The 23,752-nt window shown below is 47.5% G+C and overlaps 2 protein-coding genes across 2 annotated transcripts; both read left to right on the top strand.

Moving 5' to 3' along the window:
- Positions 1-4,292: 4,292 nt before the first annotated feature.
- LOC309807973 (NUT family member 2G-like) lies at positions 4,293-11,824 on the top strand. Its single transcript, XM_082627984.1, has 6 exons — positions 4,293-6,250; positions 7,238-7,335; positions 7,970-8,113; positions 8,376-8,548; positions 9,757-9,824; positions 10,131-11,824. The coding sequence occupies exons 1-6, from the start codon at positions 5,564-5,566 to the stop codon at positions 11,130-11,132; spliced, it is 2,172 nt and encodes a 723-aa protein (XP_082484110.1). The 5' UTR covers positions 4,293-5,563; the 3' UTR covers positions 11,133-11,824.
- On the top strand, positions 8,085-10,142 carry LOC309807092 (uncharacterized protein). Its single transcript, XM_082626324.1, has one exon. It carries the CDS (start codon positions 8,825-8,827, stop codon positions 9,296-9,298), a length of 474 nt encoding a protein of 157 aa, XP_082482450.1. The 5' UTR covers positions 8,085-8,824; the 3' UTR covers positions 9,299-10,142.
- Positions 11,825-23,752: the final 11,928 nt, after the last annotated feature.

The raw sequence follows: 23,752 nt of genomic DNA on the forward strand, positions 1-23,752 counted from the left end.
AGAACCCCACCTCTCTATCAGATACACTCACTTCCCAAAATACATAAGCCTAAGAGGCTCCTACTGAAAATTACAAATGCACAGCCTCAGCAAATATTCCTCCAAGTGGCCATGCCCCTTGAGTACACACACAAACTCATTTAACACACAACGCTCCACAAGTCCCAAATAGAACCACAATTACCCAGTACACTACAAATAGGCAATAATGTCACCCTATACGTCCTTTGTTCCAAATACACATACAGTACCACACTACTGGCGTATACATAACCCCATATTCCCAACCTCTCACGCAGAATGAACTCTGCCATCTTGCAGAATACAGGATCATACAAACACAACATACCTACACATTCAACATCCACCAGCCCCATAAAATAGTCACAGACCTGCCCTCTACACATCCAAATATACATACACAGCTCCTGAACATGCACACCCACAAACACCCCATAACCATACAACATGCCCTGAATACACAAATGATCAGCCTACATTCCCCAAATATACAAAATTAACAGACTGGACACCCAAAGTAATATACACCACTACTTTTCCTGACATTGCCCTTACGCATATGCAGATAATCCTTCCAAATCCATCATTACACACACACAAATCCCCAAATTCATGGGTGAAAAAAACACATGTAAACATATTCCCCAAACACCAAATTACAAACACCTTACCACCAACTCCTTGAGTATGCCTGCGTCACATCTCAACACCCTCCAAATACAACACTCACTCTTACACACTCTCACAAAAACACAGGCATGACCTCCCTTCAAACACAAATATCCACGGACAAAACCAACCCACACATTTGACTACCTATCAGATTCCCACCAACCAATTAAGTATGTACAGACCCCATCTATGCTTGCAAATCAATCATGATTTGACACCAGACTACAAATACATGTTTATTACCACATTCAGCAAAGTTGCTCGCATCACCGACAAAAGAATGCAGTTTGAACATAAGTGTTGACTGATGTTTTTATGATAAGAAGGAAGACACTAGTGAAACGATGAGTGTGTTCCTTCCATCTTCACTCATTTTCCAATCACCTGAGCTACACCTTCGGAACCAGATGAGGGTTTTCAACTCGCAAGAACTTCCCTCTAGCTTTTGTACTCTTCACAACGCGCAGACTAGAAAGGCACCTGTTTAATAGCTCGCACACACTATTTAGCCCCCACTGTAGGCCCCGCAATCACTGAACCCTTCATGCAGCCGGCTCCCCAGTGGTGCCAATAATCCTGGGGTAAACATCTCAAGGGAATCGAGCTCTATGGGGGCGTGAATCCACATTGTGGGGAGTCTCCTTACATGGACAAGGGCACAAATAACCCACAGGGTGAACAACAGGGCAGAGCGGTGACACCTGAGGGGTGAAAAGTCCCCGTACCCCTTACCTCAGGATTCCTAGAATTGACTCTACAGGCCGCCATGACAGGCCCCTCCCCCGCCGGACAGCCATTGGGGCCCCACCCTCCGCGCTCGCGCATGCGCTCCTGTCTTCCGGAGCAAAGTGCCCCAGCAGACGCCGGGAGCTGTTGGACGACGGCGGTCCGCGTGCCCGAGAGCCCCGCCCCAGTGGGCGTGCACAGGCGTGCGCGGGCGTGCAGGCGCGGGGTGCGCGGGCCTAGGAGGTCTCTGCAGGAGAGGACAGAAATGGAGGGTCGGGCAAGCTGCGGAACTTCTCTGGCGACGCTCCTCGCTGGGAACCTTCGTGACGGTCTCTTCTTAAAACCAGCTCTTGGGAAATGTGCACTCGTGAGTTTTATATTGCACTCGTGAAACCCATGCACTTAGCTACAAAGAGTTCTGGAGAGCTCCGCTGTAAGCACAGTAGCCTCAAGTTGGGGCAAGTACTTTCATGCCCTTTGGACTGCCGTTCCTTGGTTCTTGTTAATGCCTTTCAAAAAACAGTAGGTCCTTTTTCCTAGCACACCTGAAGTTTCCGTTAAAGAACAATGCTAGCAAAGAATTTCAGACCTGGGAAACACTCTTAAGATACTGTCTCCTGACTCCGTTCCTAGAGTTTTTCCAACGCATTTACTCTACTAGAATATTTTTTCTCAGTGTTCACAGGTGTTTCCTTTGTACGGTTTTGGGGTTTTTTAAAAAAATAATTTTGAGAAAGAGTTGACCATCTGGGCCAATTTCAACAGGTAGTATGGGAACAATTTTATTTTCCCTCCCTCCTTTTTTATAATATCTTGCAGAATTTCAGTTGACAATAAAGCAACAACAAAAATAGTAGCGGGATCAACTTACTGCCCTGACTTTGTAATACTTCCCAAAGAGACGTCAGTCATCAGATCCGCTTTCTGGTCAAATCAAGATTAGAGCATTTCTCACTCAACAGGATGCCTCTGAAGACCCCTCCCATGTAACAGCACTAAGCGCCTCCAAGGGCAGAGTTGAAAACTCCACAAGACACAAACATGGTCTCTCTTCGTTTCTTTAATGTTTCGTGATTGAGTGGAAGATGAACTGTCTTCTGAGGCTTGTGATGCATGTCCAGAGATGTTTTTTCTCAGTAGTCAATGCCCGCCCCCACCTTCTGTGCAGGAATAGTCAGAGATCATGATCCAAAGGACTTTTAGATACTCCCTTCTGTGACTGGTCTTCCCAAGTTACATTTGGGCTAATTTGATTCTCTCTGTCTGTGGGGTGTAGGATTTTGAAGTATTACAAAGGTGATTGCAGAATTGGGACTGGCTAATTTTTGCACAGTGCAGTTTTTGTATCAGTGGCCTTGAGAAGAGTCCTTCAAATACTGTATCAGAATTATGAGTGAGAATCTTGTAAATAATTGGCTGAATGACTGAACAAAGGGAGGAAGCAACAAGGCAGCCTGCCTTTCTCGAGTGCCTGGGTACAATATTTTGCCTCACCATTCCTCTAGTATGAAGTTATTGGTTGCAAATCATTTAAGTTTTCCTTCATTATAAAAGCTCCAGGGCTTCCCTGGTGGCGCAGTGGTTGAGAGTCCGCCTGCCGATGCAGGGGACACGGGTTCGTGCCCCGGTCTGGGAAGATCCCACATGCCGCGGAGCAGCTGGGACCGTGAGCCATGGCCGCTGAACCTGCGCGCCCGGAGCCTGTGCTCCGCAACGGGAGAGGCCACAACAGGGAGAGGCCCGCGTACCGCAACAACAACAACAAAAAAACCCTAGGTTGATGGATAAAGACGTGAAAGGAAGGGACTGTCATGCTCAACCTCGGTGCCGTGAATCAAAACAACAGTTTATAAACTACCTAAAGAGGCACACGCCAATTGTGTTGCCACTGTGGGAGGTGGAAGGAACTTCCGGTTCTTGCCTACCTGCCAGAGCCCTCGTGGAATGTCCCCCCAGCGCACGCCACCCCGAGCCACGTGCCCTCTGCCCCTCCCCCACCGCAGAACGGTTCAGCCCGCATTTTCCGGTTTACTTACAAACGTGTCCCTCGTTGACTTGGATCCCGAGCGTTTGCTGAAGCAGGTCGCTCTCTGGCTCCTGGTCTCGACTTTTCTCATTGAGGCTACCAGGCAGCAGTAGTCCGTGCCCAAGCCTGCAGGATGGCTTCAATAGGAGGTAAGCCTATAGGCTGGGGGTGTGTTCTCAGAGACCCTGCCATCCTCACATCCTTCAGGTTCACACGTTACACTTAACTGTGGGCACACAGTTGGACTGAAGTAGAGGGAGAAGAGAGCACTGGACGCACAAGGACATTTCACCTGGGGAGACTGGGGAGCCTGAAGAAACCTGAGACTGCCCTGGGGAGGAGGGGTCGTTGCAGGTGGATCAAGAGGAATTGCCCTGGCTATGGAGAAAGGATGGCAGCAGTCTGATTCTTTCTAGAAGGGAGACAAGCCACTTTGAAACGTGTGTGTAAGGATGTGTGTGATGTCCTGGTGGTGACACAGGGAGGGTCATGAGGAAAGCCTAGAGCTGTATTGTGTTCCTGAGGCACCTGAAGCTTGCCTCACCATATCTTTCACAGGGATTTGAACAGGAGCATAGTGTATCTCAGGGGGCCGTGGGGAGAGATGGTCTTGGTGAGAAAACTATTCAATGGGGCTGGGTGTGGCCACACCTGCAGTGAAGTGTCCTCTCCGAGAGCTAGGCAGGGGGTTACTCTAACTGCCGCAGCCCACACCTCGTCCACTCCTCCCAGCCCAGAGCTCACTTGTCAGTTCAGGTAACTGTTGCCTTGGATTCAACAGGGGATGGGCAACCGTTACGTGTAACTGCAGCCAAGAGAGGGCTCAGGTTCCTGAGTTGCTCTGAATTGTTCTTCCTTTTGTGGAATGGCAGTACTTCAGACCTACTTCATCTTGGCCAGTATCTCATGGTGGACCCTCAGGCTGCCTTGAGAGGAAGAATTTGTTCCTATTTCATGTCACTCCTTCATGGACAGGGAACAGATGTGGAATGGGGTTGGTTCGGGTGGAACGTCTATGAAGGCTGCTTCCTCTTTTAAAGGGGGAAGGAGTGTAGCCCAGGATCAGGAAGATGATCTTCTGTGTTACTATTAAACGTCCTATGACATCTGTTCCGGTTAGTTAGGTGCACCGTGGTGTGTACCTTGTTCTCCTGAACGGGGATGTGTTTCAGACAACTTGATCACCATGGCATCTGGCTTATGCCTGCATCTCAGATTGTCTCTCCGTTATTGGGAGCTGGAAGGGGAAGGACCACAGGCAGTCTATACTCCCACGACCAATGTAACATGACAATTCCCTGGCCCTTGTTTAATCCTCTGCAGCCATCACTGGCTGTGAAATGACAGAATCTAAGGGACACGCGCCTACTTCTCAGACCACGCCAAGCCCCTAGGAACAGAACTCCTGACTGATGACAGTGACTCTGGGCACTGGGGAAGGGGTGGCAGGACCTGGCCCATGTTACGTATCTGCTGTGGGTTGTTCGGAGATGCAGGTCCTTTCTGGGCCAGTGTCATGGGTTTGTATCAGGATTCCATTAGAGATATTTTCCAGCATTTTGTTTTGTTTTGTGAGGCTAGGAAAGAAAGAGGGGATTTATACTGAGCATCAGGAAAAGGAGGACTGAGGAGGAGGTGGGGCCCTAATATTTTACACAGTGCCTGTCCACAAAGGGCCTTTGGGGGCCTAGAACTTACCTTGCAGAAGGCCCCTACCTGCTAGTACGCCGGCTGAGGGCCATTTCTCACAGAGCGGATGTCCACACAGCTCCAGGTCTTGGGAGACAGCCTGTGAGGCTTAGGTGCCAGGGTGTGCCTTAGGGAGGCTCTCCAAGTGAGTGCTTGCTGAGGCAGTTTCTTCTCGGCAGGCAGGGGTCAGGGAGCTTGGTGGATGGGCGTGGGGTCACGAGTGGAATAATTCTCAACTGGAGGTCAGGGCATGAAAATCACTTGAAGACATTTGCACGCTGCAGTTTCCCTTGTCCAAGAGTCTCTCATCTGTGGAGATTTACACTCTGATGCCGCAGAAAGCCTCAGTCCCACTTGCCCATTCTCCTCCTCCATTCACTCCTTTCCTTTGCCTCAACAGCATCTGCACTGCTGGGAACGGATGTCCCCATGAACCCCGGTGCCTCCTTGTCTACTTTCACGGCAGTGTCCTTTCCTCCACCCGTTCCTGGCGCCCAGCACTGGCCACCCTGGGAGCAGCACCTGCCACCTCTCATCGCCCCCGCATTCCCTCCCGGCAGCAGCCTGCGGCTGCCAGCTTTCCCCAGGATGCCTTTGGTGGCTAATGGTGGCTGTGGCCCCGGTGCCCCTGGGGCTTGCAACTTCACTGTACAAGTCAGGTCACAAGGGAGGCCAGTGCAGGCCCCCCAGACTCAGACCTTTATCGTTCCTCAGGGCCCCCTCAACTGGAGCGCTCCAGGGGCCCTCAGCGGGAGTGCTGCATGTCCTGCACCCATATTCTTAGCGACCCCTGCGATGGAGACCATTGTGACTGCTCCAGCTGTTGGAGTTACTCAGGCTGGCAAGGGAGGCTGGACCCCAGGCTTTCCTCCTCAAGCTCCACCACCAGCTGCCCAGATGGCCCCTAACATTCGCCCAGTGAACTCTGGGCCATGGCCACATGGCACTTCCAGGGAGGGCAGCCTGGACACCAACCAGCCCTATGCCTCGCAGGAGGACTGCTCTAACCACCAGAGCGTGTACAGTAACTTCCGACGGTGGCAGCGCCTCAAGCCACTGGCCCGGAGACACCTTCCCCAGAGTCCTGATGCAGAAGCTCTTTCCTGCTTTCTCATGTGAGTGAACGCTCAGGGGGTCATGAGCTTATCGGAGCTCTTAGATAAAGAGGAACTGGGGATGGACTCGCAGGTTAGCTTTCTAGGGATACTGGAAGCAAGGTGTGAGGGCGATGTCCACGCCATGAGAAGGCACACTGTCGGTCATACGGGCGAGCCTGCCAGTCCATGACATCATGACTGAAATGTGCCTTATCTCAACTGACCCCACCCCCCTGTGAGTCTAGCCAGCTTGCTCTTCCATGATTCTCCTGGTAATACGGCCTGAAGACTTGCAGTCAGAGAGGGTCGTGGTGTAAGTTGAGGAGCCAAGGAGTGGATGCCACACTCTTCTGTGCTGCCGTCTCCTTTCATACAGCACTTGAGTGTACGTGGCCGGGGGAGGTCACTTCGTAGAAGGGGGAGGAGCGCGGGGCCCAGGAGAGCGCTTCATGCACGCCTCGACTTTGTTGATGTGGAGAATTCCACTAGGAACAGGGTGATGGTAGAGCTCTCCTAAGGGCATGGGCTCTCTCCCACTAGAGTTGTGAGCCTGGCAGGCATTTCCATCCTAAACCTGCGGTCCCTCGTAAAAAGGGGACAATCACACTTCATTCAGAGCACCGTGCAGAAGACTCCTTGGGCTAATCTATGAAGTGTCAGCAGATTGCCTGGCACATGCCACGCCTCATTGATGATGGTGATTTTTATTATGAAGAGGCAGCCTTGAAGAGGAAAAGAGCTCCCCAAGGCACAGTGTCCCAGCTCTAGCCTGGGAGTGGATGGTCATCCTCGAGGGAGTGTGAGGTGGTGACAGCCGTAGCCGGGAAGGCTTGTCTCTGCTCTCCCAGACACCTGCCTCTCACTCTCCTGTTGCTCAGTCATGCTGCGTTGAGTGATGTGTGGTCCACATTGGTGGGTGGGGTCAGGCAGGTGGGGGCTGGGCTGGGCACAGAGACTGACCCCGAGTGCTTACAGCCCAGCGCTTCGATCCCTGGCCCGCCTGAAGCCCACCATGACGCTGGAGGAGGGACTGTGCAGGGCCGTGCAGGAATGGCAGCACATTAGCAACTCTGACCGGATGATCTACTACGAGATGGCGCAAAAGTGAGTCAGCGTCCTGGGCCCAGTGGCTGCGTGGAGGGTGAGGCGAGTGGGTGAGGGCAGGGTCTGGCCGTGGGGGTGCTCATCAGAGAGGACAAAGGAGAAGGGCTGTCGCTCGGAACGGGGGGCCCGCAGCCCAGAGGCCCTACAGTCCTCCAGAAACCCCTCCCTCACCTTGACAGTTTGGGTCTTCTGTCCTTCCTCCACCACGAGCTCTGCCCTCCCCTGAGTTTGACCTACCCTTGCCCTCACATGAAGGTCTCAGGACGGGGCAGGGTGAAGCTGTGAGTCCGGTAGGGGTCCAACTCCGGCCATATGGGCTGGGCCGGGGAAAGAGCTCCACCAGCCAGCCTGCTGCTTCCTTAGTGGTGGCTGGCTGGCGGCCACTGACATCGATTTGGGACCCCCTCTCCTCACAAAAAGTGGCCTGAGTGGGTACCCTGGCATCCCTCAAGAGGCTGGGGAAGCCAGCTGTCATCAGCCCAAGGGTCTCTGGCCCTTCCAGTGTTGGCTCCACGGTAATCCCCTTGGTTTAAGAAACAAAACCAAACAAACAAGCACCTCTCAGAGGAAAGGAAGGCCTGTCCTCTAAGCTCAGCATCCACATCGTCCAGCCTCTCCTGAGCCCTGTCTCCAGGTCTACGTTCCAGAACTCTCAGTCCCAACCCAGGGTCCTGGATTTGGGCAAGGACCCCTGTGGGGAACACATGCCTGTTCCAGCCTCCGGCTGTCAGCCCTTCATGTGGCTCTGGATGGGGGGCATGAGGAGGGTGCCCCCTGGGTCAGCCACGTGTCCCGTTGACCTGGTTCAGTGCAGCGACCTGGCTCTATGCTGTTGAATGCTCTCCAGTGCTGGTGAGGCAGGAAGGGTCCCAGATCTTGTATCAGTTCCAGGAGCAGCTCTCTGCTGTGGACAGCACCTCACAGGGCCTTGACAGCCCCAAGGCACATCCTCTCCCAATCCCTCATTCTTGGCTGCCTTTGTTGGGCTCCAGAACCCAGGCCATTTTCTCAGGGTGGCCTGTGCCTCCGTCACCCCCCAGGTTCACGGAATTTGAGGCAGAGGAGGAGATGCAGGTTCAGCAGTTGCAGTGGATGCAGTGCGCACAGGGCCTGCCTCCTCCAGCCCCACCGAAGCTGGATCCTCGGGGGCCCCCAGCCCTGAAAGTGGGCCTTCAGCCAGCCACCCAGGTTCCCACTGGAGTTGAACGCACAGGTAAGGGCCCAGGGTTGGCCACTGTTCCCATGTGGATCATCTTCCTTCAAGACAGGGGCATTGGTCTTTCAAGCAAAACAGCCACCGAGGCGGGGGGTGGGGGGGTGGGGTCTCAGATGCCCTTTGTCACTACGGGGTATTGACTTGGTCAATTTTGTAACTTCTCTCACGCCTCCCTGTCAAAGGACTGCACACAAAGTCTGCCTAAGAAGTGGGCTTGATGGGGACACCCCTGGAAAATTGGAGGTTCCCCACTTCCTTACATGTGACTCTTAGATGCCCCCTTACCTCCCCCGTCCAACTGTGCATGAAGCTTCAGGTGGTCCTGACCCCCCCACACCCACATCAATGTCCCCCAACAATGCCCTCATCAGCGTGCGCTCGGTGGTCAGGAGGTGGACCGGGAGCCCCTCACCTTCCTCCCCTTCCTCCTGCTCTGCCTCAGCCTGTGCTCCCAGGATGTCCGGCCCCAGCGCCCAGCCCTCCCGCCCGAAGCCACACAGGTCCCAGCGACCCCCGGAGCCCAAGGCACCCGAGGAGATTCCACCTGAGGCTGTGAGGGAGTATGTGGACATCATGGAGGCGCTGGTGGGGCCCGTCCACTCAGCCACAGGCGACTCAGATGCAGAATGGGGAGAGGACGGAAATGAGCTGCAGCAGGAAGAGGACAGCACCTACTCGGACCCGGATCTCTTAAGCTACACTGACAAGCTGTGTTCCCAGGAGGACTTTGTCACCAAAGTAGGCTAGGCCTGGAGACTGGGGTCTGCAAGATGCCAGGGCATGGAACTCTCAGCACCCAAGATCTGGGTTCTGCTCAGGCCGTTGGGACTTAAGCTCAGCTCCTTGTTCCTGAGCCTGGTGTTAGGGGAGGTTTACGCAGATATTTGTGTGTATATGTTTGTGTCTATCTGTGTGTATGCCTTTGTGTCTGTGTTTGTGCCTCTGTATATGTGCTCTTTTGTGTGTGACTGTGTATGTGTATGTTTGCATGTGTGTGTGTGTGTGTGTGTGTGTGTGCGCGCGCGCGCGCGCTGACCATCCCCGCCTTGTGCAGGAGAGTGGGGTGGGTCTCTGCTTTTCACTTTCCCTCCTGGCCTTCTTGTCTCACAGGCCACTCCTGGCCAAGGATGCTCACAGCCTCTTCTTTCTGTTCTAGGTGGAGGCAGTCATTCACCCTGGATTCCTGGCAGATTTGCTTTCCCCAGACCCACAGCTGGATCTCTTGGCCCTAGAGAAGGAGCTGGAGCAGGAGGAAGGGCTCACCCCCGAAGAAGTGAGTCAGGGGAGGGAGAGGGACACTCAGGGAGCCAGGGGACCCCACGGGAGGGGGACCCCAGGTGATCCAGGGGACAGGGGAACCCAGATGACCCAGGGGAGCCAGAGGAGGGAGGGATCCCCGGTAGAACAGGGGACACAAGGGACACCCAGGAAGACCAGGGCACGGAGGGACCCCAGTGAACAGGGGAGAGGTAGGGCCCCAGAACAGGAGGGCCACATAGCGCTGTCCATCCCTCCCCTGCCTGGGACGCCTGGCATGGGGAAGGGCCCGTTCTGGGGTGGGTGCAGTGCAGGGTGAAAGGAAGGAAAGGATAGGGAGCCGGGAGGGGAGGGAAGGTCACAAAGCTGGGAATCAGTTGCAGGAGGATGGCAGGCTGCCAGTGTCTGTATTTGGATTCGAGTCCTGGGGTTGCCCGTCCCCTCCTCCCCTCCAGGGCCATTGTCCCACTGTCCAGTGCTCCTCTCTCACACGTGTGTGTGGAGCCGTCACTGTCCTCCTCCCTCCTACCAGCTGGTGCAGAAACGACTCCTGGCCTTGAAAGAGGACGACGGTGTGCGGGCAGCCCCGAGTCACAGTGCATCCGAAATGGCCTCAAGTCCTTCTGAGTCCGACGCCGGCCAAGGTGCCCAGAGGCACGACCAAGACCCCCATCTAGGGGTCAGTGATGAAGCCTGCCCACCAGAGATTGATTCTGAGGCTCTTCATAGGCTCATCCAAACAGACACTGCCCTGTGCAGGCCCAAAGTCTTTGTTCCCTCTGGAGGACATCAGGAGTTCTCTATATTCCGGCCCGTACGGCTCTCCCCTCCCCAGGGTCAAAGGCGCACTGGCCCTCTACTGAGATCCAGGGATGCGTCTGTTCTCAGAAAGGCCTCTCCTCTTCGGGAGGCCCGAGTGCCCGGGGACGGGTCCAGTGAGAACGAGGAGGTGCTCCAAAGCGTCTTCATCGTAGACTCTCAGCATATACTGGTGCCTTTCGGGATGTCCCTCAGTCCTGCGCATGTCTCAGCCCTGGCTTCCTCTGGAGGTTGGGGGGCCCAGAGTGCTCCCCAGTCCCCCTCCTCTCAGAGAAGAGGCCTCAGCCCAGCTCCACCAGCTGCTCCCAAGTCGAGGAAGCGGGCTCTGTGTGGACGCCCAGCCGCTGCTGAGAAGCTGCCCATCCCCGGGGCTGGCCTCGGCGTCTCTGGGAGGCCAGCCTTGGCTCTGGGGCTGGCTCGCCCCTCACAGCTGAGAAAGAGAAAGCGTGACCCGTTTGACACAAAGAAGCGTGGGAAGAGGAGGAAGAAGCACTGCAGCCAGTAGGGAACAGCTGGGCCGGCCCTCCAGGGCGAGGACCCAGGGCAGCCCCCTGGGGAGCCTAGGGGCTCCTCCTCCTCCCAGTGCTGAACCTGGATGATGTGGGGGGAAGGGAGGGGGGCAGGACCACCAGGGTGGGGAGGGGGAGCGGGATTGTGGGGGGTTAGGGAGGTGGGGGAGGTGGATGTGGTCAGGTGTGGGTCGGAGGAGGACCTTTGGAGTGATGTATGTAAACTCTGAACAAAGATCGTTTTCGTGGGAAATGCTCTCAGGCCACTGTCATCTTGTTGGTGTTGAGCTGCTCCACAGAGAGCGATCCTGAGAGGAAGGAAGGATGAGGGAGGTCACAGGAGCTCTGGGTCTACAGGTGGCCACACCTTTCCTCCACATAGACAAGGACTCCTCAGGCTGCCCCTGGGAACGCACAGCTCTCACTTTCCCCAGGGACCCCCTCATCAGCCCCTTCTCTAACGCCTGCTTGGCTAGGGCCCTTCTGGGGCATCTGTACCGTCTTCTGCATCCCTGGACCTTCTGGGGAGGCAGAGCTGCTCTTGTGCCTTTCAGCCCTCTGGACACTCACCAGTTTCTAGGATGGAGCCTGGAGATGGCCCTTGTCATTATGGAGCTTCTCTCTGCTTTCCTGAAGCGGCCAGACGACGGCGCTGGGATGACCCTCCGCTCATCTAGGGTTTCCTGTGTGGGTGGCCTGACCAGAGACGAAAAGTCTTGGCCATGGGGACAGGACTGTCTGCCTCATCGTAGCGGGAGCATCCTCTAGTTCCACTGGGATTATTGCAATGTGGAGAGTGGTGGAGGCAGCTACCTCTTAATCCCAATGAGGATGCAACAAGGGGAATGGGTGTGGGGAAATTCATGGGGCACCCGTTAAAGGTGTGTATAAGGGAAAGGACAGTTGGGCCCCTTTGTGGAACTTGTGGGATTTCTGTGCAGCAGCATCTCGTTCAACTGAGGGAGGAGGACCCATCTGGCTGTGGCTGTGGGGACTGGCGTTAGGGGCCTACGGGTCCGCAAAGACACCCCAGAACTACTGTCCCTTCCCTTTCCACCCATGGCTGGACACGTGTGTGTACTGGTATCAACACTGGTTTGTATCCCCATAGAAAACAGATCCTCCTAACAAACTATGACCACGTTTCACAAGAACAGCTTGCTCACAGGGGCAGCAGGGGGTGGGAGAGGTGTCTGTGGCCCCAGATCTGAGTGGGAGCTGGGATCCATGCCGAGGAGTGTGGAGGCCTCAGTCACCGTCCTGTGGGTGCCGGCAGAGGCTTCGAATCATCAGAGCAGGGGAACTGACCCCCTCATTAGAGTGAGACGAGCAAACAATGAGGGGCAGGGAGTAGACCCCTGCTGTCTCCCGGAAGTGCCTCCCCTCCCAGTCTGCTTAGCCTCTGTCACAGCCTGTGCTGGCCCACCTCTGAAGCCCCTTCCTCCTAAAGCACTGAGATGCTCTGATCTTTTATGGACCTGCCCTAGGCCTCACCCCCCTTCCCTGCTGGCCAAAGGCTCTTCTCCTGCTTCTGAGTTCTGATTCCTTCCCCAGGACCCAGGCAGGTGTTAGGACAACAGAGACTCCCTGAACACGACCCCTACACCACCAGCATGCAGAACTGGGGCCGCAGGCGTCCACAGGTGGCCTGACTCTCCGCTGGATCCTGCAAAGAGCGTGGAGAGGAAAGGGGCTCATGTCTCTCCACCTCCACAGAATCCGTAGGTCAGCCTCACAGGTCCCCCTCTGTCCAGGTGGGCAGCACGTATGTGCTCCCAGCCCTCCTTGACCCTTTGTGAAAGAAAGTTTTTGCAGCTTAGTAGTCTGATATTAGGCAAGGTGTCTCAGGGCTTGTTCCTTTTGAAGCCCTACAGGAGAATCTGTTTCCTTTCCCTTTCTGTCTTCTAGAGGCTGCCTGCATTCCTTGGAATTAGTCCCTTCTTCCATCTTCAAAGTGCATCACTTTAATCTCTGCTTCCCTCATCACATGGTCTCTCCAACTCTGACTCTCCCTGTGTCCCTCCTATACAGCTCTTTGTGTTTATATATAGCCCACCCAGAAAATTTAGGATAATCTCTTCATCTCAAGATTTTTTACTTAGTCACAGCTGCAAAGTCCATTTTTCCATACAAGGTGACGTTCACATATTGTCATAGGAGGGGTTAAACACGGACATTTTGGGGGAACCATAATTTACCCTACTAGAAGAAATCCACAAGAATACCTACCATCAGAATCCACATGAGTAATAGACTATGACCAAGTGGAATTTATTCCAGGGATGCAAGCCTTGTTCAATGGTAAAAAATCATCAATGTAATCTACCATATTGAGTCTAAAGAAGAAACACATACTGTCACACCAATTAATACAGAACAGGCATTTAACGAGATTCAACACCCATTCATATTAAAAATGCTCAGAAAACTAGGAATAGAAGGTCACTACCTCAACCTAATAAAGAACATCTACAAAAAACCTACTTCTAACATCACATGAAATGGTGAAAGAATGAATGCTTTTCCCTGAGTTCAAAAACAAGGTTAGAATGTCCACTCTTATCTTAGTTTTCAACTTAGTACTTTAGATTCTAGTTAGTGTAGTACAGCAAGAAAAGGAAAAAAGAGGCATACATATTAGAAAAGAAGAAATATAACTGTCATTCTTTACAGATGACATAATTGTCTACATAGAAAATTCCAAGGAATGTATAAGTAGACTCATAATAAATTATAATAACTTGCTTTAGCAGGATCTCAGAATATAAAATCAATACATAAACATTAATACACAACATTGATCATATTTCCATATACTAGTAACAAACTGAACGATTGAAAACCAAAATTTAAAACATAGTAAATAGGTTCCAGTTCAAGATGGCAACATAGGAAGATCCTGAACCCACCTCCTCCCACAAACACACCAAAGCTACAGCTACATATGGAAAAATTTCCTCTGAAGAAAACTAAAAGATGGTGGAGCAACCCCTTCACATCAGGAAAACCAGAGGGAAACCACATCAAAACAGGTCGGAAAGGCTGAGACACAATTTTGCCATAAACCCCATCCTTGGTGTGGAGACACACAATTAGGAAGGAACTCAAAACCTGGAGCTTCTTCCTGAGAGGTGAAGGGTATGGACCCCACATTGGGCACTCCAAATTTTAAGGCTGGCACCTGAGAGATAGACCCTCAAAACATCTGACTTTGAAGACCAACAAGGCACATCCCATGAGACCCACAGGGCTGTGGTGAACTGAGGAACAGCTCTTAAAGGGCCTGTGCACAGACTCACCTGTCCCAGGGCCAAGTGTAGAAGCAGCCCTTTGAAAAGCACTCTGACTTTGGTGAAAGAGACTCACTTCCCAATTTTAAAGCATTAATCTGAGGAACAGGGGCCTGCTGGAATACTCCCCAGGGACAGAGGCTGGCGGGTGCCATCTTCCTGCTCTCTCTCTGCCTTGATAAAACTGAAAGGTGCCATCTTTTTTCCCCTTTTTCCTTTCCTGCAGGTGACAACTTTGTGCTCCAGCCAGCTGGCTCCTTCTTCCCTGCTCTTCCTCTGTCTTGCTATATATATATATTTTTTTTCTTCTTCTTTTTCTTTTCCCTCTTTCCCTTTATTCAAATGGTGTCATCTTTGCACTCTTCCCACCGCCTCACTCAGCCAGTAAGCATCATCTTCACACTTTCCTTCTGATGTGCTCCAGAGAGCCAGAATCTCCAAGACAGGAGATCCCAGTTTTGTGGCCTCCACTCAGGGGACGCTCCTTGATCACCTGGCTCTGGAGGCCAGGAGGGATTTCTTTTCTGGGTCCCATGGGACTGTAACAATTGGAGAGACAGTTCTTGGCAGGATACCACCCCCAGGATGTACCACTACCCATCTGACTGAGACACAGCCCCAGCCTTTACATGAAAAAGGCCTATTTGCTAGTAGGGACAAGACTTAAGAGCAGGCTTCAGGTTCAGCACACATCTAGAGGCTACGGATGTGCTCTCGGGGAAGGTAGGCTGGGGGTGCCATCTCTCCACCCTCACTCTGCCTTACTACAGTTCACTGGTATCTCCCAGAATGGAGCTTGTACACTTATCTGAAGCACTGTTTTCTTGTGACTGCTCCCCAGGGAACACCTTCAGATTGCTTGCTTCTGGGGCGCAGCAGGGCTTCCACTTGCAATCTCACAAGACTAAATATATTTGCATTCTTTAAAAGCTGTTACCAAGTTTTCTGGCTTCCTATCAACCTGAATCTAGGTGCTGCCTGAGATCCTCCACTTTGGGTTGCTCATTTGTCTTGGCACACCCTCAAATGCTGGGATGGTGTGCCAGGTCTATTAAAAATAAACTGCTTAGACAATCACAAAGGTTTGAGAGGCAACCAAGAGTAGACAGGGTTAAATGACAAGGTTCAGCTGTCACACAGCTCTTCAAGACTGGGAGATGTGGCTATTTCACTTAATGCATAGAAACCAACACAGAGAGCAAAATGAAGAAAGAGAGGACTATACTCCAAAAAAAGAACAAAATAAAACCTCAGGAAAAAATCTTAATGAAATGAACATAAGTAATTTACTTGATAAAGAGTTCAAAGTTATGGTCATAAAAATGCTCACTGAACTCAGAAGGGAAATGGATGAAAACAGTGAGAACTTCAATGAAGAAATAGAAGATATAAGAAAGTTCCAAATAGAAGTCACAGAACTGGAGAATGCAATAACTGAACTTAGAAATACAGTAGATGAAGCACAAGAAAGAATAGGTGAACTCAAAGACAGGTCAGAGGAACTCATCCAATCAGAGAATAAGGAAGAAAAAAGAATGAAAATAATGAATATAGCTTAAGGGATTTATGGCACATCAAATGGAATAACATTCACCTTATAGGAACTCCAGAAGGAGAAGAGAAAAGGGGGCAGAAAACATTTGTAGAAATAATATCTGAAAACTTTTCCTAACTTTGGGAAAGAAACAGACATCCAGATACAGGAAGCCCAGAGAGCTCCAAAGCAGATCAACCTAAAGAGATCCATACCAAGAAATACTAAAATTAAAATGTCAACGTTAAAGATAACAAGGGAATCTTAAAATCACCAAGAGAAATACAACTTTTTATATAACTTGTTATATGCAACTGGTTATACAACTTGTTATATAACTACATCAACCGAAAAAGCTTCTACACAGAAAAATAAACAATCAACAAAATGAAAGGTCAAGCTACAGAATGGGAGAAAATATTTGCAAATCATGTACGTGATAAGGTGTTAATATCCAAAATATATAAGGAACTCATACAGTGGCTATATCTATATATAGATATATAGATATAGATAGATACAGATTTTCAAACAATTCAATTAAAACTTGGGCAGAAGAACTGAATAAAAAATTTTCCAATGAAGACATCCAGATCACCAACAGGTTCATGAAAAGATGCTCTACATCACTAATCACCAGGGAAATGCAAATCAAAACTACAACGAGATATCACCTCAAAGAGACTAAGAGGTAACAAATGTTGACAAGCATGCAGAAAAGGAAACCCTTGTGCACTGTTGGTGGGAATGTAAATTGGTACAGCCGCTATGGTAAACAATATGGAGTCTCCTCAAAAAATTAAAAAGAAAACTACCATACATTAGCAATCCTGCTTTGGGTATATATATATCCAAAGGAAATGAAATCACTATTTCAAAGAGATATCTGCACTCGCACGTTCATTGCAGCATTATTCACAATTGCCGAGAGATGGAAACAACCAAAGTGTCCATACATGGATAAATGGATATAGAAGATATGGTAGGCACATAGATGGAATATTATTCAGCCATGAAAAAGAAGAAAATCCTGCCACTTGCAACAACATTTATGGATCCTTGGGGCATTATGATGAGTGAAATAAGTCAGAGAGAGAAAAATAAATACTGTATGATGTAACTAAATTGTAGACTCTAAAACAGCCAAACCCAGAGAAACAGAGAATAGAATGGTTGTTGCTAGGGGTTGGGGTTGGGGGAAATGGGGAGATGTTGACCAAAGGGTAAAATATCCAGTTAGCACATGAATTTCTGGGAATCTAATCTACAGCATGGTGATTGCAGTTAACAGAACTGTATTATATACTTGAAAGTTGCTAAGAGAGATCTTAAATGTTCTCACCAAAAAAAAACGGTATTTATGCGAGGTAACGGAGGTGTGTTAACTAGCTCCGCTGTGGTAATCATTTCACAACATGTAACATACCAACAGGGTGTACACTTTAAACTTACACAATGCTATATGTCAATTACATCTCAATAAATTTAGAAAAAATACAGAAAACAGACTGCTGCATAACGTTCAAGCAAAAGTATTAGTTTGGGACTGCTTTTTCTTTTTCTTTCTTTTTTTTTTTTTTTTTTTTGCGGTATGCGGGCCTCTCACTGTTGTGGCCTCTCCCGTTGCGGAGCACAGGCTCCGGATGCGCAGGCCCAGCGGCCATGGCTCACGGGCCCAGCCGCTCCGCGGCATATGGGATCCTCCCAGACCGGGGCACGAACCCGTATCCCCTGCATCGGCAGGCGGACTCTCAACCACTGCGCCACCAGGGAGGCCCTGGGACTGCTTTTTCTTGAATTTAGTCATTGTTCCTTCTTGAATCTGTTTTGTATCACATGATAGCAGACTCATACAGGCAGCTTACTTCTGATCAGGTGCAGCCAAAAAGAAGCAACTGATGGTATATGGAAGTTTAGGGATAAGCTATGAGATTTCTCCCTTTCTTCCTCTACTTTGTGAAGATTCTCCAGCAGCAACTGTGTAACTTACACGGTTCCAACTCCAATGAGACAGAACTGGTATGGTCTGACATTGATGATCATTTAACCTGGCCCTGGACACCTTTACAACCCTCTCCTTAACTTTGCCTTTCCAGCATAGGGGTACAAGTAAATTCCTATTCCTACTAATCACTCCATTATCTAGGTGGCCCTTCTTTACTTCTCAGAAGTTTCATCACTGGTGTTCTTAATACCCTGTATTAAATTTATTTGCAAAGACTTGAAACAATTTCTATTTTATTTGTTATGGGCAAATACAGTATAATAAAATTTCCAAATATTAAAAAAATTAGAAGACACATGAAATCTCAAAATGGGGAAATGTTAGCCACGTTTAGGAAGAAAATGTACTAATATTATTGGAGGAGAGAATTCAGGAATTGGAAGATAACACTAATGAGTTTGGAAGGTATAAGACTGTGGAGAAGTTTGAATGGTGGGCTTCATGCCACAGGAAATAGGGAGTGATTCAAAGTTCTATAAAGATTGTGCTCACTTCAGCAGCACATATACAAAGTTTTATAAGATTAATCTGAAAGTGGTAGGCAGTTTGGAGTATGCGATGGAGTGATGTCAAAGAAAAATTGCACCAGATGGTTAAACAGGCAAGGAGTACTTTACTCAAGATGATTCTGTAATAGGGGAGAGAGACTGAACTCCGTTCTGCTGAAACAAAAGGCATGGAAGTTTTTAGATGCCAGGATGAGCTGTAGGAAAAATAGTAGAGGATGCTGGGGAAGAGGTTGGTCAATATAATTAGACCATCTCTGTTTGCTTTGGCTCTTATCAAAGTTAGGCTCCTATACTCCCCACAGAGACTGGGAAGTAGGGGCAATACCTTTCTTGAAGGTTATATTTCAAAGAGCTGACTCTTAGGTCCTTGAGAAAGACATTTCTGGGTTGGAAAATTATCAAGTGACTAGGAGAAAATTTACATCTCAAAGGGGCAGAGAAAGAATTTATAATTTCAAGTTTCTTAAAGTAAATGTTTTCAGAAAAGGGAGGTTAGGGGCCTATGGTAAAGAAAAATCCTGTCTGAAGTTTAGCCAAACGGAGGGACACATTAAGGCCATCTTGATCAGTAGTTAAAATTAGCATTACCTTCAGGAAGGTTATTTTATAAAGAAAAGCAATGCTTTAGGAACTTTCTCAGAAGAATCAAAAGTAAGTGTCTGCTAGTTAGATACAGGTCAGGAATAATGAGAAAGGGCAGTTACAAAGTAAACTCAACTAATGTTCTCTGTGTTGTAGCTTTAATAAAGATGAAATAAGTAGAAAAAAAATAATCCATTGGTACACGGTGAGAGCCAATTGGATAGATTGCCCAATTAGAAATACTTCTTTATTTTCTAGTCATTATCAGTCAAGGATTAACAAACCTACTTTTATTAGATATACTTCTGTCTAGGGATTGAGAAATATCAATTATTTAAACTTAATCACTACTTTATTTCTGTGAGATTTTTAAAAATATACTTTGGGGAAAAGTAATGGAAGAGTGATATAGCACTAAAACATTGAAGTGAATGACATAATAAGATCCTATCTTTCTCAATTTAAGGAGAAAAAAAGGGAGGGCAAAAGAAATGGGCAGAAAGTAAGTTTACCTACCAGTCATTGTGTCAAGTGTTTTCATATATTTATCTAATTTAATACTCACAAAACAATGACACATAAGGAAGATATTTATCCCATTCCATAGATGAAACTCTATTTACAAAGTAATATATCAACCATTTGTAGAGCTGACCCTTGAATTTAAGGCCTTACGTCTGTGGAAATGCAAGAGCCAAACCCTGCTAATACAAGGTGCTTAGATGAGGTAGACTTTAGTGAGCAGGAAAATCAGAGCATGCGTGAACTGATGACAAGTTTTGCTGATCTAGTAGCTTTGTGAGATTTGTCTAGATTCAAAGGCCCTTGCTCTACTAAACCATCAAATTAGAGGTGGTCTCCTTCTGAAACAACCAATATTTGCAGAGCTATTCAGACTTTGGGTCATGGTATTTTTTCAAGGATTAACTATTATCACTGGCTTTTCAAATTTTAACTTTAGAAAGTCCTTGCTTTTGTTGGAAGCAATGTTAAATTTTGATGCAGTTGTTTGCAGGGATGAAACTTGGTCGCCCTCTGGAGGCTATTCTCAGGTCCGACTAGCATACCTTAATTTTGAGAAAGAAGTCAGGTCTTAACAATTTAACAACTCATTTTAAATGTGTGGAACTTATGTATATACATTATACTTTTTTAGAAGTTACAAAACATTGAGTTCAAAATGCTCAAAATATTTTAAAATGCTGAATTAAACGATTTATGGCATAGCATGTTTTGAATTCCTGTTCTCCCTTTGGAAATGGAGATGGTCATCATTCTCCTTTTATCATGCAATATCTATACTGGGACTAAAACCGTTATTTTTTCCTCCCCTATTATAGGAACACATGGGCAATTAGTTCTATAAAATGAATAATAAAACATATGACACAATACTATACACTCAATTACTACCAAGATCTTTCATTTTAAGTTTTAAAAAAAATCTCTAAATTTCCAATTAAAAAAATTTTTTTTCTTTCTCTCAGAGATAAAACATCAGAGCTTACAAGAACCCTTAAAAACAGAATGCCTCAAAGGATAAAAATGTTTTGCTCCCTAGTTCATTCTTGTTCAGTTTTCTTGTAGAAGGTGTATTATACCAGTTAGTGTAAATTATACAAGCAAAGTTCTTGCCATATATTGGTGACAGCTTTTCTACATAAAGTAAGCAGTTAAGGGGCTTCCCTGGTGGCACAGTGGTTAAGAATCCACCTGCCAATGCAGGGGACACGGGTTCCAGCCCTGGTTCCTGAAGATCCCACATGCCGCGGAGCAACTAAGCCCATGTGCTGCAACTACTGAGCCTGCGCTCTAGAGTCCGTGTGCCACAACTATTGAGCCTGCGCTCTAGAGCCCATGCGCCACAACTACTGAAGCCCGCGCACCTAGAGCCCATGCTCCGCAACGAGAAGCCACCGTGATGAGAAGCCCGCACACTGCAACAAAGAGTAGCCCCCACTCTCCGCAACTAGAGAAAGCTCACGTGCAGCAACGAAGACCCAACACAGAGCCAAAAATAATAAATAAATACATTTTTTTTAAAAAAGTAAGCAGTTATGAGCTGCTATAAACCTACTGTTTCTTTACTTGATTTAAATGAATTTAATTCTTTAAATAACTGAGCAAGTAGAGAATTTAGACTCAGCCATTATTAGAGGTACCTTATACAACCAAAGTGGTATAAAAACCCTGTAACATGAAAGTGTTGTGGAGGTCCTTCTGGTCTTCTGAGACCGGGACACCTGTACCTTTATGTCCCATTTATAAATGTTCCTCTATAATGTTTGGGATGCTGAAATATTTGATGAGATAGATACCTCATGCTTATTACATGCCTTCCCTATATCTCTCTCAACTACATCCCTCTAATGAGTTGGTGCAGCTCCAAGGCTCTATCCAGTAACAAGGTAGTGTCAGGCAGTGCTTGTTGTACTCACTGGCTTTTAATCCTCCAACTGCCTTGTAATCTCCTCCTTCACACCTTGATGCTTAGAAATGGCATATTTCCTGAGGAAGAGGTTTCTAGGGAGTCCTGTATACTTGCTTGAAATGGGGACAGGAGGATGGAGGAACAGAAGGGAAGATATACGGAAGATGAACGGATTTTTTTTAATATAAATTTTTCTGCCATAAAAACTATAGGTACCAAGCAAAGCAATCAGGGAAATATATATTCATGCATTAATTTACCACTTACAACGATGAGTAGATAGAGGACATTAGATAGATTAAGGAAGTATCTAGGAGGTAAAATGGATAAGATTGATAATGGATAGGATATAGTGGCTGATGCGAGAGGTTGAACTCAAGGATTATTGTTAGGTGCCTGGTTTATACAACTGGGTGAATGGTGTCACTATACACTAAGACAAATGAAAATGAAGGAGGAGAGATTAGGCAGTTTAGGGAGACCGTGAGTATTTAGCTTTATGTATATTTTAAATGAACAGATTTAGATGTTAAATAGGCAACTGGATTTACAGAATTCAGATTAGAGGTCTCAGGTACACAAATGTCCAAACTTTATGGAGTTGGTAACTGAAGCTGTGTGTTTCTGTGAAATCATATTATGAGTTCCAGAGTGAGAGGACATAATGCCCTAAAACTGAATTTTGAAGAATTTCAACATTTAATGTCTGAGGAGAAGGATACGTACCTGCAAAGAAGATAGAGAATGAACTGCCGCAGAGATGAGAAGAAAACCAGAGGAGTTTTTGGGTCAAGGAAAATCAAGTCTCAAAGACAGAAGCAAATCCTACTTACAGGTCAAGTAACTAGGAGATAAAATTTTCACGTCGCATCCATGGATTTGGAAATAGCTTATGAAGTACCTTTTTATTGGGGTAATAAAAGACGGATTCTATTGGGAGTGGGTTGAAGCATGAGAAGGAAGTCATAAAGTGAAGATATCAAATATAGAGAAACATTTTTAAACAGCTTTATGGAGGTACAACTGATGCACAAAAAATGGCACATGCTTAATGTATACTATTTGATGAGTTTGGACATATGCATAAACCCATGAGACAATTAACACAATCAAGGTAATAGACATATCTGTCCCCTCCAAAAGCTTCCTTGTGTCCCATTTTTTCTGTGTGTGGTAAGAACACTTAACATGAAATTGACCCTCTTAACTAATTTTAAGTGGTTAACACTATTGTTAACTATAGACACTATTTGTACAGCAGATTTCTCGAATTTATTCATCTTGTATAACTGAAAATTCATACCTGTTGAACAACAGCTCCCCATTTCTCCCTTTCCCCAGCCCCTGGCAACCAACATTCTATTCTCTGCTTCCATGAGTCTGATTATTTTAGATACCTCATATAAATGGAATTATGCAGTATTTGTCCTTCTGTGACTGGCTTATTTACTTAGCGTATTGTCCTCCAGGTTCATCCCCGTTGCCACAATGGTAGAACCCCCTTCTTCTTTTAAAGGTGAAAATATTCCATTGTAAATATATACTACATGCTTTGAACCATTCATCTGTTGATGAACATTTTGGGAAAAGCTTCTTGACACTGATCTTGGCAATGATTTATTGGCTATGACACCAAAAGCACAGACCACAGAAGCAAAAATAGACAAGTAGAACTACATCAAAATAAAAAGCTCCTGCACAGCAAAGGAAACAACCAACAGAATGGAAAGGTAACCAATGGAATGGGAGAAAATATTTGCAAATCATAGATCTGGTAAGGGGTAAATATCCAAAATTTATAAGGAATTCCCACAACTAAGTAGCAAATAAACCAAATAACTCCATCAAGAAATGGGCAAAGAACTTGAATATACATTTTCCAAAGAACACATATGAACGGCCAAAATGTATATGAAAAGGTACTCAGCATCGCTCATCATCAGGGCAATGCAAATCAAAAGCACGAAGAGATATCACCTCACACCTGTTAGGATGCTTAGTTTCAAAAATATAAAGGTAACAAGTACTGGGGAGAATATGGAGAAATTGGATCTCTTGTACACTGTTGGTGGGAATACAAAATGGTATAGAGTCACTATGGAAAACAGTATGGAGGCTTCTCGAAAAATTAAAAACAGAACTATCATATGATTTAGCAATCCCACTTCTGAATGGATATATGTATATATATATATATGTATATATATGTGTGCGTGTGTGTGTATATACATATGTATAAGAGAACTGAAATCAGGATCTCAAAAA

This window comes from Mesoplodon mirus (genome assembly GCF_964341445.2).
Source record: "Mesoplodon mirus genome assembly, chromosome: 7".
Taxonomy (NCBI): domain Eukaryota; kingdom Metazoa; phylum Chordata; class Mammalia; order Artiodactyla; family Ziphiidae; genus Mesoplodon; species Mesoplodon mirus.

Coding starts and splice junctions, on each gene's coding strand:
- LOC309807973 (XM_082627984.1), top strand. CDS start 5,564: ATGAACCCCGGTGCCTCCTTGTCTACTTTCACGGCAGTGTCCTTTCCT. Junction 8,114..8,375: donor ATGAGGAGGGTGCCCCCTGG/GTCAGCCACGTG, acceptor GTCACCCCCCAG/GTTCACGGAATTTGAGGCAG. Junction 8,549..9,756: donor CACTGGAGTTGAACGCACAG/GTAAGGGCCCAG, acceptor TGCTTTCCCCAG/ACCCACAGCTGGATCTCTTG.
- LOC309807092 (XM_082626324.1), top strand. CDS start 8,825: ATGCCCCCTTACCTCCCCCGTCCAACTGTGCATGAAGCTTCAGGTGGT.